The sequence below is a fragment of the Anas acuta genome, chromosome 5, assembly GCF_963932015.1.
Source record: "Anas acuta chromosome 5, bAnaAcu1.1, whole genome shotgun sequence".
Lineage (NCBI taxonomy): Eukaryota > Metazoa > Chordata > Aves > Anseriformes > Anatidae > Anas > Anas acuta.
This window is the reverse complement of record NC_088983.1, coordinates 18,721,559-18,735,100: the sequence shown is the minus strand read 5'-3', so window position 1 is coordinate 18,735,100 and position 13,542 is coordinate 18,721,559. Positions and strand designations below refer to the sequence as shown.

The 13,542-nt window shown below is 37.6% G+C and overlaps 1 protein-coding gene across 2 annotated transcripts in view; it reads right to left on the bottom strand.

The window, feature by feature from the left end:
• The window catches only part of GALC (galactosylceramidase), a 40,608-nt gene extending 34,716 nt beyond the window's left edge, over positions 1-5,892 (bottom strand). The window contains exons 1-4 of one of the 2 annotated variants that reach the window (XM_068683012.1): positions 5,602-5,892; positions 5,107-5,175; positions 2,639-2,702; positions 1,453-1,566 (exon numbers count right to left, since the gene is read on the bottom strand). In XM_068683012.1, the coding sequence (XP_068539113.1) occupies positions 1,453-1,566; positions 2,639-2,702; positions 5,107-5,175; positions 5,602-5,865 (511 nt within the window). In that variant the 5' untranslated portion in view covers positions 5,866-5,892. The remainder of the gene's footprint in view (positions 1-1,452; positions 1,567-2,638; positions 2,703-5,106; positions 5,176-5,601) is intronic. The other variant, XM_068683013.1, reaches the window with a different exon arrangement.
• Positions 5,893-13,542: the final 7,650 nt, after the last annotated feature.

Genomic DNA, 13,542 nt, shown 5'->3' with positions numbered 1-13,542 from the left:
CGTTTGTTATAACTTACTTTGGAGGGAACTTGTCTCTTGCATGACTTTGTCATAAAAGACTTTACAAATTATCATTCATATTGTCACTTTGTTATAAGAGTACAACACAATCAAGTAAACTATATGACACAATCAAGTAAACTATATGACACAATCAAGTACAACACAATCGAGTAAACTATATGAAAAACCAGAAACAAGTCACAAGCCACATTTATTTCCATGTCTGGTTGCTATGCTGCACATTAATAATTATTCAGACTAAAACGAAGATGGATTGATTGAGATAGAAGTATACAAACAAATGATGCAGTGTATTTTGTTTGAATTATGAGGTTTCTCTGCCCTGCAGAGACTGCTGATTTCTGGCTTGCTCTTACAAAGGTAAGAATTATAATAATACATTCTGCAACCACAAACAAAATGGAAGCAATATACTATATGAAGGCATTATCAATAGCAAAAGGCACTTGTATTCGATATCAAGGTCAATTTCACTGTTTCAAAAAGCTAAAAGAAATGCAATATCTTGAAATGCCAAGTCCATCAGATAATTGTAGAATTCATCAGGGAATATTGGTGGCCTTCACACATGGAAGAGCCCAGCATTTAGTTTTTAACTAGTTCAGTGTTAATAGTTTCACAAAGACAAAAATATCTCAGTGCTGTTTTGAGCAAATATGTGCTGACTTTTCTGGTTCGGAATCAAGATCTATCATGATTAGTAAGAAAGATTGCTTCCAGTTTCAGGAAGTACACACATACCATCTAGCACCTCACTACAGGATCAAATTATTTATATCAAGGTTTGTTTTTGAAACTGTTTTTGCAGAATAAAAAAAAACTTTCCTTCTTTCATGTGAAATACATTCTATGAAGTGTTTCATGTAAAATCTATGGTTACACATTCGTACTGTCACAGCACATACACAACCCATGATCAAAACAGAGAAACAGCTAAGTCTTCTTATAGCTTAACTATGTATGTATCAAACAAAGCAAAAGACAGAAAGCACTGTAATGGGGAAGGAAGGTGACAGGTTTGTAATAAGGACATATAAGGACATAACTTGGTGCATGGAAGATTTACAGATCCATACTTCCTGTAAGTTTACTTTATTCTTCCTTTTTTTTTTTTTTACTCTTATTCAGAAATTCACCCCTCAGAATAAATCATTTATATTCATCACTGTGATAGCATCTAAACATTAATGTCACTTCATGCAAGCAAATTATTAGAGATTCACTGTTCAGAGTGTTATTCTACTATAGCAAAGCAAAAATAGTATGTTTAAAGGAAATATCAATGCAAGATTACCAAACACTAGAGATTCTCTACCTTGCCTACTGCAACATAAAAACATTTGTCTATTAATATAACTATGTTAATTGCGGACCAGATATGTTAGTTAGAAAAAAAGCACATAAATCCTAAAGCATGCAACAATTTACCAATCAGTTTAATTTGGGGGTTCCTCTTTTTAGCTTCTTTCATCAGCCACCATTCGTAGCCCCGAAAGTAGTTCTCATCATTTTCATAGTGCATATGGGAGGGCTCAGTACCATCTAGGAAGGAAAGAGACAGGTAGTTCACAATTATCTTCTGTGTCATAAGCTGTTACACATTATAAAGTTCTCTGTATTGCTCACTGCCACAGTATGCAGGCACACAACTCCAATACGGTTCACACATTCTTTGTTTTGCTTCAAAGCAAAATGAGTAGTGGAAGGGAACATGCAAGACTTGCCACCCTTCATTCTTAGCATATTAACTTAGCATAAATTTCCATTTGTTTGTTTGTGGGTTTTTTTTTTTTTTTTTTTTTTTAAAAAAAATGATTATGCCCTCTTTTTTTTGCATCAGAATCTGGTTAACTATCGAGCATTTTATATTCACAGGTATAATCCTAAATACAGATTTAGCATTATTATCTTGGTCTTAACAACTACTGTGAATGTTACAGGTTAGAACGAAAAATGTATGGTAGAAAGTATAATCAGCAGGTTATGTCTAAATGCTGACATATAGGAGGGAGGGGCAAAGAAGAAAAAACATTATAAACTGTAATTTAGTTACTCTTAATTTTCAATAACAAACAGTTAATAGACATGTATCACCCCATTTACAAGTAAAGTTAATAAACTAGGCAAACTGCACCAAGACTTTTTCACCTGCAATTGTGGCCAGGCAAAAAAAGAGTGCATACTGTCAGTCAGACAAGGACACCCCAGTGAAACGTTGCAGCCATGAAACCAAAGAAACATTAACTGCTTCTGATCAGCTGTCTGTGCATTTTCATGGTTTTAAGACATATACTACCTAGCCCTAATAAAGTTTTACAGCATTCATATTGCTAAACTAGTGTTTGAGAAATGCTCTGCAATTCAGAAAGCTTCCCCAATCTTGGAAGGAAAAAGAACTTACTTAGTCTAAAACACAACCTATTAACCATTATATTATATTAAGAACTCAGTGTAAATTTCTCATCTACAAGTTGGCAGACATTGTTTCTGATCTTTTTGTGCAACTTCAGTAGAACTACACAACATACCTGCATTTTTCAACTCAAGTGCAGCATGCAGGACATATCACTAACAGCACATTGCAATGAAAAGTTAAACCCTGTAAAATCTGTACCTGTTGACTGGCCATCGCCTCCAATCTCTACTTTGAGGATATGCAAAGAAGCACCAAAATTTGGCTAGGAAAAAGAGAAAGAAACAGAAGTCAGACTATTGAAAAGAACTGTGAAACAAATAAGTGCACAGTTTTGAGGATGCTGGAAATTCAATACTTTTTTTATTATTTTTAAACAGCCATATCAGGTGCAATGTGAGATTACAAGAAATTCTGCTTCCAAAGAAAACTGGTAAAGATAAATAAAAATTTATCTTTAGCCAGTTTCACCGACTCTTGCACAGTTAATGACACTTCCCCCCACTCTGTAGATTTTAAAATTGATTACGTTAAAGAAATTATTGAAGAGTTCTCAATGCAGAATGAGCTACATGAGGAACACAACAGTATTTTTAATGTTATTAGAAGTCAAGCTTATTATTTCCTTTAAAAAAATAATCAAACAATCAGAGCTGTTATCCTTGTAATTAATGTGTTCATTGGTTTAAAGGATTACACCCCTTATGTGAAGGAGTCAGAAATAACCTACAGACAGAAAGCATGAGAAAAGTAAAAGTTGCCATACTGGAAAACAAGTGGCCGCTTGGTCCACTATCCTGTTTCCCTTGCCTCTGACTAGTAGACAGAATACAAAATTTAAGCACATGTAAGTCATCCTATTCCTAGTATGTTCATTCAGCCATTGGTGGTTTTGTAAGCTCTGGCTTGAGCAACTCTAACTAATCATTATATTAATAAGCACTAATGGAGCTGGCCTCCCTCCATGGAATTACCGAAGTATAATTTTGGCATCTAAAAAAAAATTCAAGACGTAAGAATGCACTTCTATAAAAGAAAAAAGGTACACAGACAATAGTTTGCTTGGCATACAGTTTTTTGTTGTTGTTTTGTTTTTTAAATAAGAAACAAATGTTTCCCAGTTTACCATGAGTCCTCCATATGTTATTTTAAACTTCTAATACATACCCTTTTTCATCTCTACTGTGTAAGTCAGGCATTAAAAGATAATGAGAATGAGGCAAAGTTGTTTCCCACTTATCTGACAGTTTCAGAAGTTTTGGTGAAAGAACACACCAAAAATATTTTGAAAATCACAACCTCTCAGCTAGATTTTCTTTTATCACAATCTTTTTGGTTCCTTCAGAAAACTCATAATGTGTGTTGTAGCACACAATTTTGGTCTCCAAACTCCAGTCAGACATTATGCCTTACTCTACCCTTTGTAACCAATTTTAAACTACACAGTAAACTATTCCCCTCCAGCCATCTGGATTACACTACTTGAAAGTGACATGACATCCTCTTTCAGCAGAGTAATTTACAGTGCCAAAAGCAAAACAAGTTATTACTGTTCAGGGCAATAATCTTACCATATATTAAGTTGAGTAACACCACAGGTTACACTTGCTAACTAAAGCAGCTTACAAACCAGTAACATTTGTACTCCTTCTACAGTAACTGCACTTGTACTGGAAGTACACTAGTTTGGAACAGTCTATTGAAATGATGCAGTCCACGCGTAAGTTTTCACATTTTGTGAATCTATCCGTACGTAAATCAAACCTGTCCGACTCACTTCCTACAATGATAACAAACAGCTAAGCCATTTATTTTAGCCACAAAATTATTTAGCCCTCATTTAGTCACAAAGGAATGATAAAAATATGTTGAGAACAGGAACAAAAGAGTAATTTAAATAATTTGAAGAAATAAGCTCCTGAACAACATGCTGACTGTCAAGGACAACAACTAAAATTTAAGATTCTGATAAAAATAACTTTTGTACAGTTAGCACCTATCAGATATGTAATATTGGCAGATGTCATATTCTGAAGGAAGGCAACTTGTTCCTTTGGTTTCAGAACTCACACACTAGACTACCAACTAGTCTTACTGGTTCTATTCTTGTCCCAGAAGAATGAGCCTTCTAGCTCTTCATAGCAGAATCAAAACTCTTGTGAAGCACTAGGAAGCTCATTCTTTATGAGAGAACAATATATATATATATATATTTATTTATTTATCCCACAACAATACATGCAGAGTTAAACCATAATAAAAATAAAGTCAGAAAGACTGAAAAAAATATTTAACACATGTAAACATTGCATTCATAATTGCTAATCTTGAAAACAGTTAAGTGACCTTTTCAAAAAAGAAAGCTGAATGTTTCCCTACACGTGAATTAGCATACAACCTAGCACTAACAGATCTAATCTCTCTCTGAGACAGACCATTCCACTCTTAGCTACACAGCCATCTACAACTTGCAGTTACTAACACAACCTATTACTCTTTCTATTCTACTACGATGTTCAGGTGTTAAGTCAAAAAATCAACTTTGAAGTGAATGATTTATAAGGAGTTTGTCTAATCCTTATACTGACTACTCTATAGAGTCCCAACATTCAACAATAAGAAATAATAATGCCAAATTTCATGCAGAATAGCAGTGAAACAGGCTTTACCTTGAACAGATAATCTAAAATCTGCGAGCGATAAGGTTCTTCGTAGTTCACGAGGAGTCTAGATGTGGCCTAAAACAGAAAGAAGGTGAAAATATGAACACCTTAGCTTTCAAATACAGAAGTATATCCCAATTTTTCAGCCTGGGCACTTTCATGTAGTTAATAAAACTACCAAAGTAAACGTAGTATCAGGAGCTCTGCTAAGCACAAACAACAAGGTTTTTCTAACCCTTCACTTGTATATTTCTGCAGACTTTAAGCGCCTGCTACTCTGATACACTTCAACGAAGAAAGTTTAGAGAACAGGGACGCAGCTTTATCACAAGCAAAGCGCAGCCCCTCAGCGGCACCGCTCCTGCTCTCCCCGAGCCCCCCGCCTCGCCTCACCCCGTACCAAAGGCACCGGGAGCACCTCGGACGCCCCACTCCCGGCCCCGCAGCCTCCCCCCGGTCTCCCCCGTCCCCCCCCGACCAAGGTCCCGGGGCAGCACTCACCCCTCCGCCGCTGACCGCGCCGATGCCGTCGAACTGCCTGCCCAGCCCGCTGCTGGCGTCCAGCACGTAGGTGGCCGTTGGACGCGGAACGGCACCGACCCCAGGGGGACCCGGGCCCCAGCTGGAGCCGAGCAGAAGCCAAACGCAAAGCAGAGCCGCAGGGCGAGAGGGAAGCGCGGCTGTTCCCATCCCGGCTGCTCCCATCCCGGCTGCTCCCATCCCGGCCGGTCCCAGCCCGTTTCGCCCCATCCCTTCCGTCCCCATCCCGGTCTCCCCGCCCCGCCCCGCCCCGCCCCGCCCCGCCCCGGCCCCCCGGCGACTCGCCCCCGCCCACCGCGTGACCGCGCAACCTGGCAATCACCTGCGGAGGGCGGGGCGTGAGCGCGCTTCGCCGCCATTTTGCTAAAGGGAAACGGAGGGGGAAGGGTTTCCAGCCCGTACTGGTTGAAGTTGGTGGCTGCCATTTTGGAAGAGGGCACGGAGGGTCCCACGCGGTGTGGTGGCGGGCTGCCATGCTGGGTGTGGGCGCTGAGTATGAGTGAAGCCGTTGAGGAGCCATTTTGGGTGTGGGAATGGACAAGGGGACTTCAGGATGCGTTGTGATAACAGGATTAGGGGGTCTTCCTGGGAAAACACAGTGAAATTGCTCTTTGTGCAGCCCAGTCGCAAGATGTATGCCAAAGTGCCCCTCATCTACTACCAAGTGGATCCTTCCTCCGGTACATCTCTGTACATCTCTCACTGCCAGGCCATCACCAGCTTCTGGCCACCAGTAGCTGTGACTGCCTTTGTGCAGCCCATAGCCCATCTTCAGGCTGCCACCACATCCCTCATATCATAGGCAACATAAGCACTTTACAGGAGAAAATTCCAGCGACGCACAAGAAAGACCTTTGGTCTTTCGTATGAGAACAAGTGGCATGGCTGGGAGTGGCTCCGGGGTGCAGAGCACGAAGGGAGAGGTCATGCCCTGAGGAGGGGTGCTGGCAACCTTGGGGTTTTCCCTGGGAATCCTAGTTGGCCCTAGTTAGATCCACAGCAGGACCCCTGAGGGGCTCTGCTGAAACTGCATTTTGACTCCTAGGAGCAGGGCTGAGCACCCCTTTCTGTTTTACAGCATTTGTGGCAGATGCTGACAGGCAAAGAGTTGAAATTGTGACGTAACGTACGTCAAAAGTTTCCATGAGGATTAGCCAGGGTTTTCAACCAGAATCCAGATTAAAAAAGCATTCTACTCAGACGGAAAGTAGTCAAGACACTGGAGATCTGTTTGATTATTATATAAAAATGAAAGTAGAGCTTTCTGACCATTGACCTTGGTGCTTTGCAGGGCAGATGTTCTGTGTGTTTCAGGAGGAATGAAGCACTGGGAGATGCAGTGGCTGACGTCATGCACACAGTGTGTTACAGCTGTGGGAAATCCCAGGTTTTTCATGTTTCTGTCCACAAAGAATGCTGTTAATTGAGCCACTGCCACTATTGTCCGTGTCATTGAGGAATCTAATGTCTCAGTGATGACATTACCTGACTAATGTTTCCTGTTTATTTCTTTTTTTAATAACAATACCAAACACTCACATAACATTTTGCACTTTACAGCAGTATCAAGCATTAACTAATGAACCTGCTCACACCCAAATGAGCTATACAATGTCATCATTACGTGCAGAAGGACAGAGTGACTTCCTCAAGGCTATAGTGAGTCAGTGGCAGAGGTAGAATTATGCTTATAGTCCTAATTTGCATTTGTTCCGGCAGACAGTGCACCTTTGCCCTTCTGGAGTGTGCAAATACAGAAAGTATTGCCATCACAACAAATTAACTGTTTAATTTTGGTGATTTTTTTAAAAATGGTACATTAATTTATTCTTGACAGAAGGATCTTGAAGTGCAATTCATTCTCTTGTTCACTCCTAGGAGCCCAAAATAGTCAGCTTTCCAAACTCATACTTCCATCCTATGATGTGCTGAACACCTCCCCTTTTCATCTGGTGATGGGTAATATTTTTGAAATCTGTTTTGGTGAGAAGATTATCATGGGACTATAAAGACTTTTATTAAGGTTTAGGAATCTCAACCTGGCTTTTACCTGTAAATTCTGTGCTTTTTTTTTTTTTCTTTACATCTTTGTCCATCATACAAGGACATGCTGCTTGTATCAATAAATACAGGGATGTGTGATCTGAACCTTTTGTAAGCTCAAATACAAGCAATAAAATTATTGAGGACTTAAACAAAATATTCATCGTTTCTTCTGTAGATAAGACAATTTTCCAGTGTTGATGCTTTTCTATTTCAGTTGTTCTTTTTTAGTAGAACTTCAATCTCTGCCAACCAACACCTGTTCTGAAGTTCTGAGATGACTGATTTGAGATACTGTGTATACGCAGATCTCAAAAGAAAAAAAAAAAAAAAGACAAAAGAAAAAAGAAAAAAATGTGCTGTTTGTATCAAAAATTGGATTGCCAAGAGTTGCTTTTTTGCATATATCTTTACTTCCAGAAATGTATAAAATGCATGGTCTCCATTCTTGTTTCATTTGATTCCTCATTCCCACTATTGACTGTTCAGTAAAGGCATTTAGAAATAATTCACCTAGATTTCTCAATTTCTAATAATGATAAAAGTTCCATTTTCTTCAGTGAAGTACAGGAACCCTCAACAGAGGAGCAGAGCCTGGCCACCAGACATTGTTCTTAGTAGATGCCATGTTAGGGAAAGACAGGTGAAAAGTGAGGGAACAGGTCTTTTTCTGATGACTTTTCTTTCAGTGAAAATAAAGGCTTGACTGACATTTATTTTAGAAATTAACCTAACATATCATCAGCCTTATGTGCTGAAAAGCCTAATTTTCACCAAGCTGGAGGGCGCTATGTTACCAGTTAAGGAATGACTGCAAATATAGAATGACTTGATAATCAGTAGAAAAAAAAAAATGTTGATAAAAAAGTCATGCTCTGTCTGTTGTTTTTGTTTTTTTTTTGTTGTTTTTTTTTTTCCCAGAAAAAAGGAACCAAATCTCTGCATCCAGTAGTTAAATATTATAGAGCTGTTTAGTACTGTTCTCAGAGAAGTCAGGATTTGAGAGGTTTTAAATTTACCCATCTGTTTCATTTCTCCTTAGCATCTGAATCATCAAATAGTCCAGTTTTTGTATTACACAATAGATGTATATTTAAAGTGAAATTATACCCAGTTTCTTAGAAGCAGACATCAATCATTCTAAACAATATTTATGGACAAATCAGAGCACACAATAAATTATTCTGATCACAGAGGTAAAGAAGAAACTGGGCCTATGTAACATTTTTTCCCCTAATTGAATTATCTGTTAAAAGAAACACCCCCTTGAAAGCAGCATACAATCTCACATTCAGTTTATATAAAAATATACAAATGTGCAAACTGTTGAAGTGCATGAAATTATGTTATCCCTTGTTAACTAACACTGTGCACAAACTTGCTCCCATCAGTAGGCAAACAGAAAAAAACAGTAACAGAGATCCTGAAAATAATTAAACTCTTTTGGAACAAACTTCTAAAATCCTTATGATGTATTTTTATGGGTTTTTCTCTAGTCATTTTTTCTTTGATTCTGTGATATATTTGTTGGAAAGGGAAAGTGCCAAGTCTTCTGGTCAAAAAAAGCTTCTATGTTTTAAAAACATACAAATAAAGCTGTTCCATTTCTGTGGAATGGTTTCTCTTCAGGATGCATTGTATCCTAAATAAGAGATTTGTAATATACTCCACTCATTTAATTTTGTAATTTGGCAATATTTTCAGTAAAACTTATGTAAATTTACTGAAAATATAGACAGATTTGCTGATCTTTTTTTTTATATATATTGTTTTATGATTTATATTTATATTGTTTTTATATTGTTTTATATTTTTTATACTTCCTAATAAGTGAGTTGTCTTTTCCTCAGGGCTAAGGTTAAATTAGCAGGTGTTTTTTTGTTTTGTTTTGTTTTGTTTTGTTGGATTTTTTGTTTTGTTTTTTTTTTAAAGGAGGGAAGTGAAAAAAAAATAAGAGGCTTGTAAGCAGTTGCTTCATTTGTGTCTCTAAGAGCAGCTTCCTTTTCCTTTATCTGATGAAGTGGTTTCTCTTCTCAGAACCAGAGTCTGGCTGCAAAACTGCTACGCTGGAGCACATGGCTGTCTAGGTAAGAGTACAAAATCCAATAAGTTAGCAGATAGACTACTAATATTGTGGTACAGGTTTTATCCTATCTCTCCATTAGTGTGATGCTAACATCATGCAACAAGGAGAAGGGACACAAAACAAGCTGGAAAAGACTGCTCTGGGATGAGTATTTCACCCCCAGAATATGTGAAACATGAGGCAAGAGGGCGAACAACATTGAAAGGATGAATTAGAAAAGACACACCAGCTTGTTTTATTGTTTTAGTGGTATTGCCTTGATCATAATACCTATTGCTTAGGAGAGGGGAGGAAGGATGGAGAAGAAAAGTATTTGGGTATGAGTTTTCAGGATTCTGAGCTGTCCTGTCCTCATAGTAAAATTGCCTCAGACCTCACAGAGCATTCCAATAGCTCTTCTAGTATTTTTTTTTAATAACTTATTGCATTAATAAGGTACTCAGTGTTATTTGTGTGTATATACACAATCCTTAAAACTTAGCAGAAGCTGTTCTAAAAGTAGCTTCTTAGAATACCAAGTGTCACGTGTATGAAAATATTTTGTACAGCATCTTTCTGTATGCCTAGAGGAAAACATGAGGCACAGAAAGATAATAACATTCACCTGTGTGGTCTACATCCTTAAAAAATAAGAAGAAGAAGAATTCTATTTGCTCATGTCAATGAATTTGTTTATGCTCTTTAAAATATCCATAATGTTTATCTCAAAGGCTGAACTCTTTTAGACCTGCTTGAGTTTCTACAGAATCTTTGAGAGCTGTAAGCAAAATTTAGTGTAGTATATGAAAAAGTGCTGTTCATTTTAAGCAAAAAAGACCATGTTACTGAAGGACATATTTCAACTCTCCTAAACTGTAAAGGTTTTCAGAATTAAGTTTTAATATCTTCTCATTATAGAAAACATCCAGCTATGGGTGGTCCCTCTACTTGAGGAAATCAACTTGGCTGTGTAACTTACTTTAAGAACACAAACCAATCTGTTGTTGAAATTGTTTAGAGAAAAAAAATATCAAAAAAATCAAAAACACATCTGTCCTTCCATACACAATAGCACTGGTACAGCAGCTACTCTGCAGATCTAGCAGACGTTTTCTTCCCCTGAATCTTACCTATTAGGCAAAGTACATGCAAAAATACACTATATTGTAATGAGTATTGCTTACAGCAACTTGTCCTTTATGAACTTGAATTTTAAATAGAGGACATATAATGGAAATGTATTGGTTGTGGATGTTTCCAGGATTAAGCTGGTGATTCTGGCTAATCTCTATATATTTCTAATTAGTGACTGAACTCTGTTAGTAACACAAAATCTTTTCAGTCTTCTCCATATTTCCTAATTTCCCAAACAGTAGTAGGATTCTTGTATTCTAAAACTAAAAAAGCCTCCCCCGTTCTCCCCTTAGAAAGTTGTTTACAGAAAAGAGCACGGAATATCCATTGTGTATTTGTGCTTATGAAAGGATAGTTGCTTGCTTACTTTGTTACTTACAAAATGTCATAAATGCAGAGACCGTGTAAAGTTCTCTTTGAATCCAAATTAGATACTGTGGAAATGCATCAATACAAATACAATATGTAACATTCACAGGGTTCATTTACGGGTTTGTTTGCATATATTACTTGAAGTAAAACATTTGCTAGTCCACTTCTTAAATTTTATGTCTAGTTATTTTATTTTCTCAGAGTTCTCTTAACAGCACGTTTTCTGTAGCAAAATGATAAAGAGATTGGGAAAATGATAATCATTGAATAATCTGTCTAAAAGAGAGAATTGGTGTTGAGAATTATATACCTAGATTTTTTTTTCCATTGGTGCACATCTGATACTAAAACAAGTCTACTAAATAAGGTGAGACATTTGAGTCACAGACAGTTTGAATCATGAAAGACAAACCATTAAACAGTATCTTTAAACAGAAATTCCTTGATAGATTTTTAGAAAAATTCTAACAGTAAATGAGAAAAATTACCAAACACCGTGTTTCAGGGTGCCTGTAAGCCAATACCGTCTTCCTGAACAAAACTATCAGGTATGCTCAGGAGCTGAGAAAAAACATGGGAATGCTTCAGATCATGCTTTCAGGTAAGGAAAATAATTTTGCATTACATAGTCCTAATTATCAGAAAAGTGCTGTGTAAGGAAGAATGGTATGGACAGGTTCCTCTGAGACAAGACCCCAAATAACTGTAGTGAAATGTGTTATAATCAGATGCAAAACAGTGCTTTGTGCTTTTATATTTCTGTTCAAGAAACTACAACATACATTGTGATCTACTTGATTTGCTGGCTCTTTGACACACTTCAGTATAGGTCAATACATGCCATAATGACACACTTTTTGTTATTGTTGTCACTGAAAGAATATCCTTCTATAAGTAGCATCAATGTGTCATCAAAGCTAGGACATGGATTACCTGAGGAATTACAAACTGCCTTCTGAGCTTTGTTCATAGAAACTGTTGACAATAGTAGTTGAACATAAAAGAAAGACATGGGGTGTCATAAAAGGAAGACCTGTGAATATGGACAGAAAAAAATTGCTGAGGTGATAACTTTCACGTCATCTTAGCTCTCTTTTTGAACCCTATCTTCAGTGTCCCAGCCTGCCATAATCCAGTTAGAGCTTAAAATGTTAGTTCCTCAAGGCAGGTGGCAGAAGAGCAAAGCAAGGTCTTGCCTTAAAGAACATGCAGTTTATTCAGATGACTACAATATAAAGACAGGCGGTTTACCTATAATCAGTAAGATCGAGAGAGGAAAACTTTTAGAAACAGTGGGTTAAAAAGAGAAGCTTAAAGGTAAGTTAGTTGGTCTGTGCCTAGGTTTGAAAGAGCTGATTTAGCTAGCTGTGGGAGGATCTGTGGTGTGTAACATGAAGACAAGTCGGGAGCTTGTAAGGAGGATGAGTCTATAATACAGCAAGTCAATTAACAATGGAGAAAGAGTTTGTGGGGGAGGAGAAGGAATTCCAATTTCTCAGTCATGCGCCTAGTATAAACACTGCCTCATCCACTTACTGCATTACATACATGCTTCTGAAAAGGCACATTTCCCTGTTAGACCTGTTACAGGAAAGAAGATGCTAAAAATTATATAAAGAACATGTATGTATTTTATCTGTTATTTATCAGTCTGCGTACATGTGCTTTGCTTTTGGTAAGAAGTGGGCCAGCAAAACCCTGGGATCCAATTTCTAGAGCTAGATGTTTAATGTGCGATACTTACCTATATTGGTGAGCCTATGATGCCCTATATACTGTGCGGTTTTAATAAACCACACTGAAAAGCATATTTCTTATGTATGTCTTAGGTATAGGCACTGCTTTTTTCAACTAGTCATCATTATAAGTAAAGCTCCTCAGTGGAACAAACTGAGAAGTCTTTCTCAAGAATTTTCACTATCTTTCAAGCACGTGAACGAATTTAGGACTAATTGCGAAAAGTGAGCCAATTCAGTCAAATAAATCAGTGGCTGGTAAAAAGTGTGTGCTTCCTGACTGTTTGTGTCATTGCTCCTTTTTATTTCCTGAATATCAGTGAAAGTTTCTCTATAGAAAAGAGAGATCCATGTAATAGCTTCTGAACAGTAAATAAACCTACATGGGTTTCCGTGACAAACCCACAAACCTCCACACAGATGCATCAGACCCATAAAGGGCAGAATGAGTTTGCCTACCACATAGGAAAATCCCTGTACCATAAATTGTTTTCAGTTTGAGCTGCTTCCTTTGTAAAAGAACAGTTGTAGACGGTTCTATCTTGCAACCTA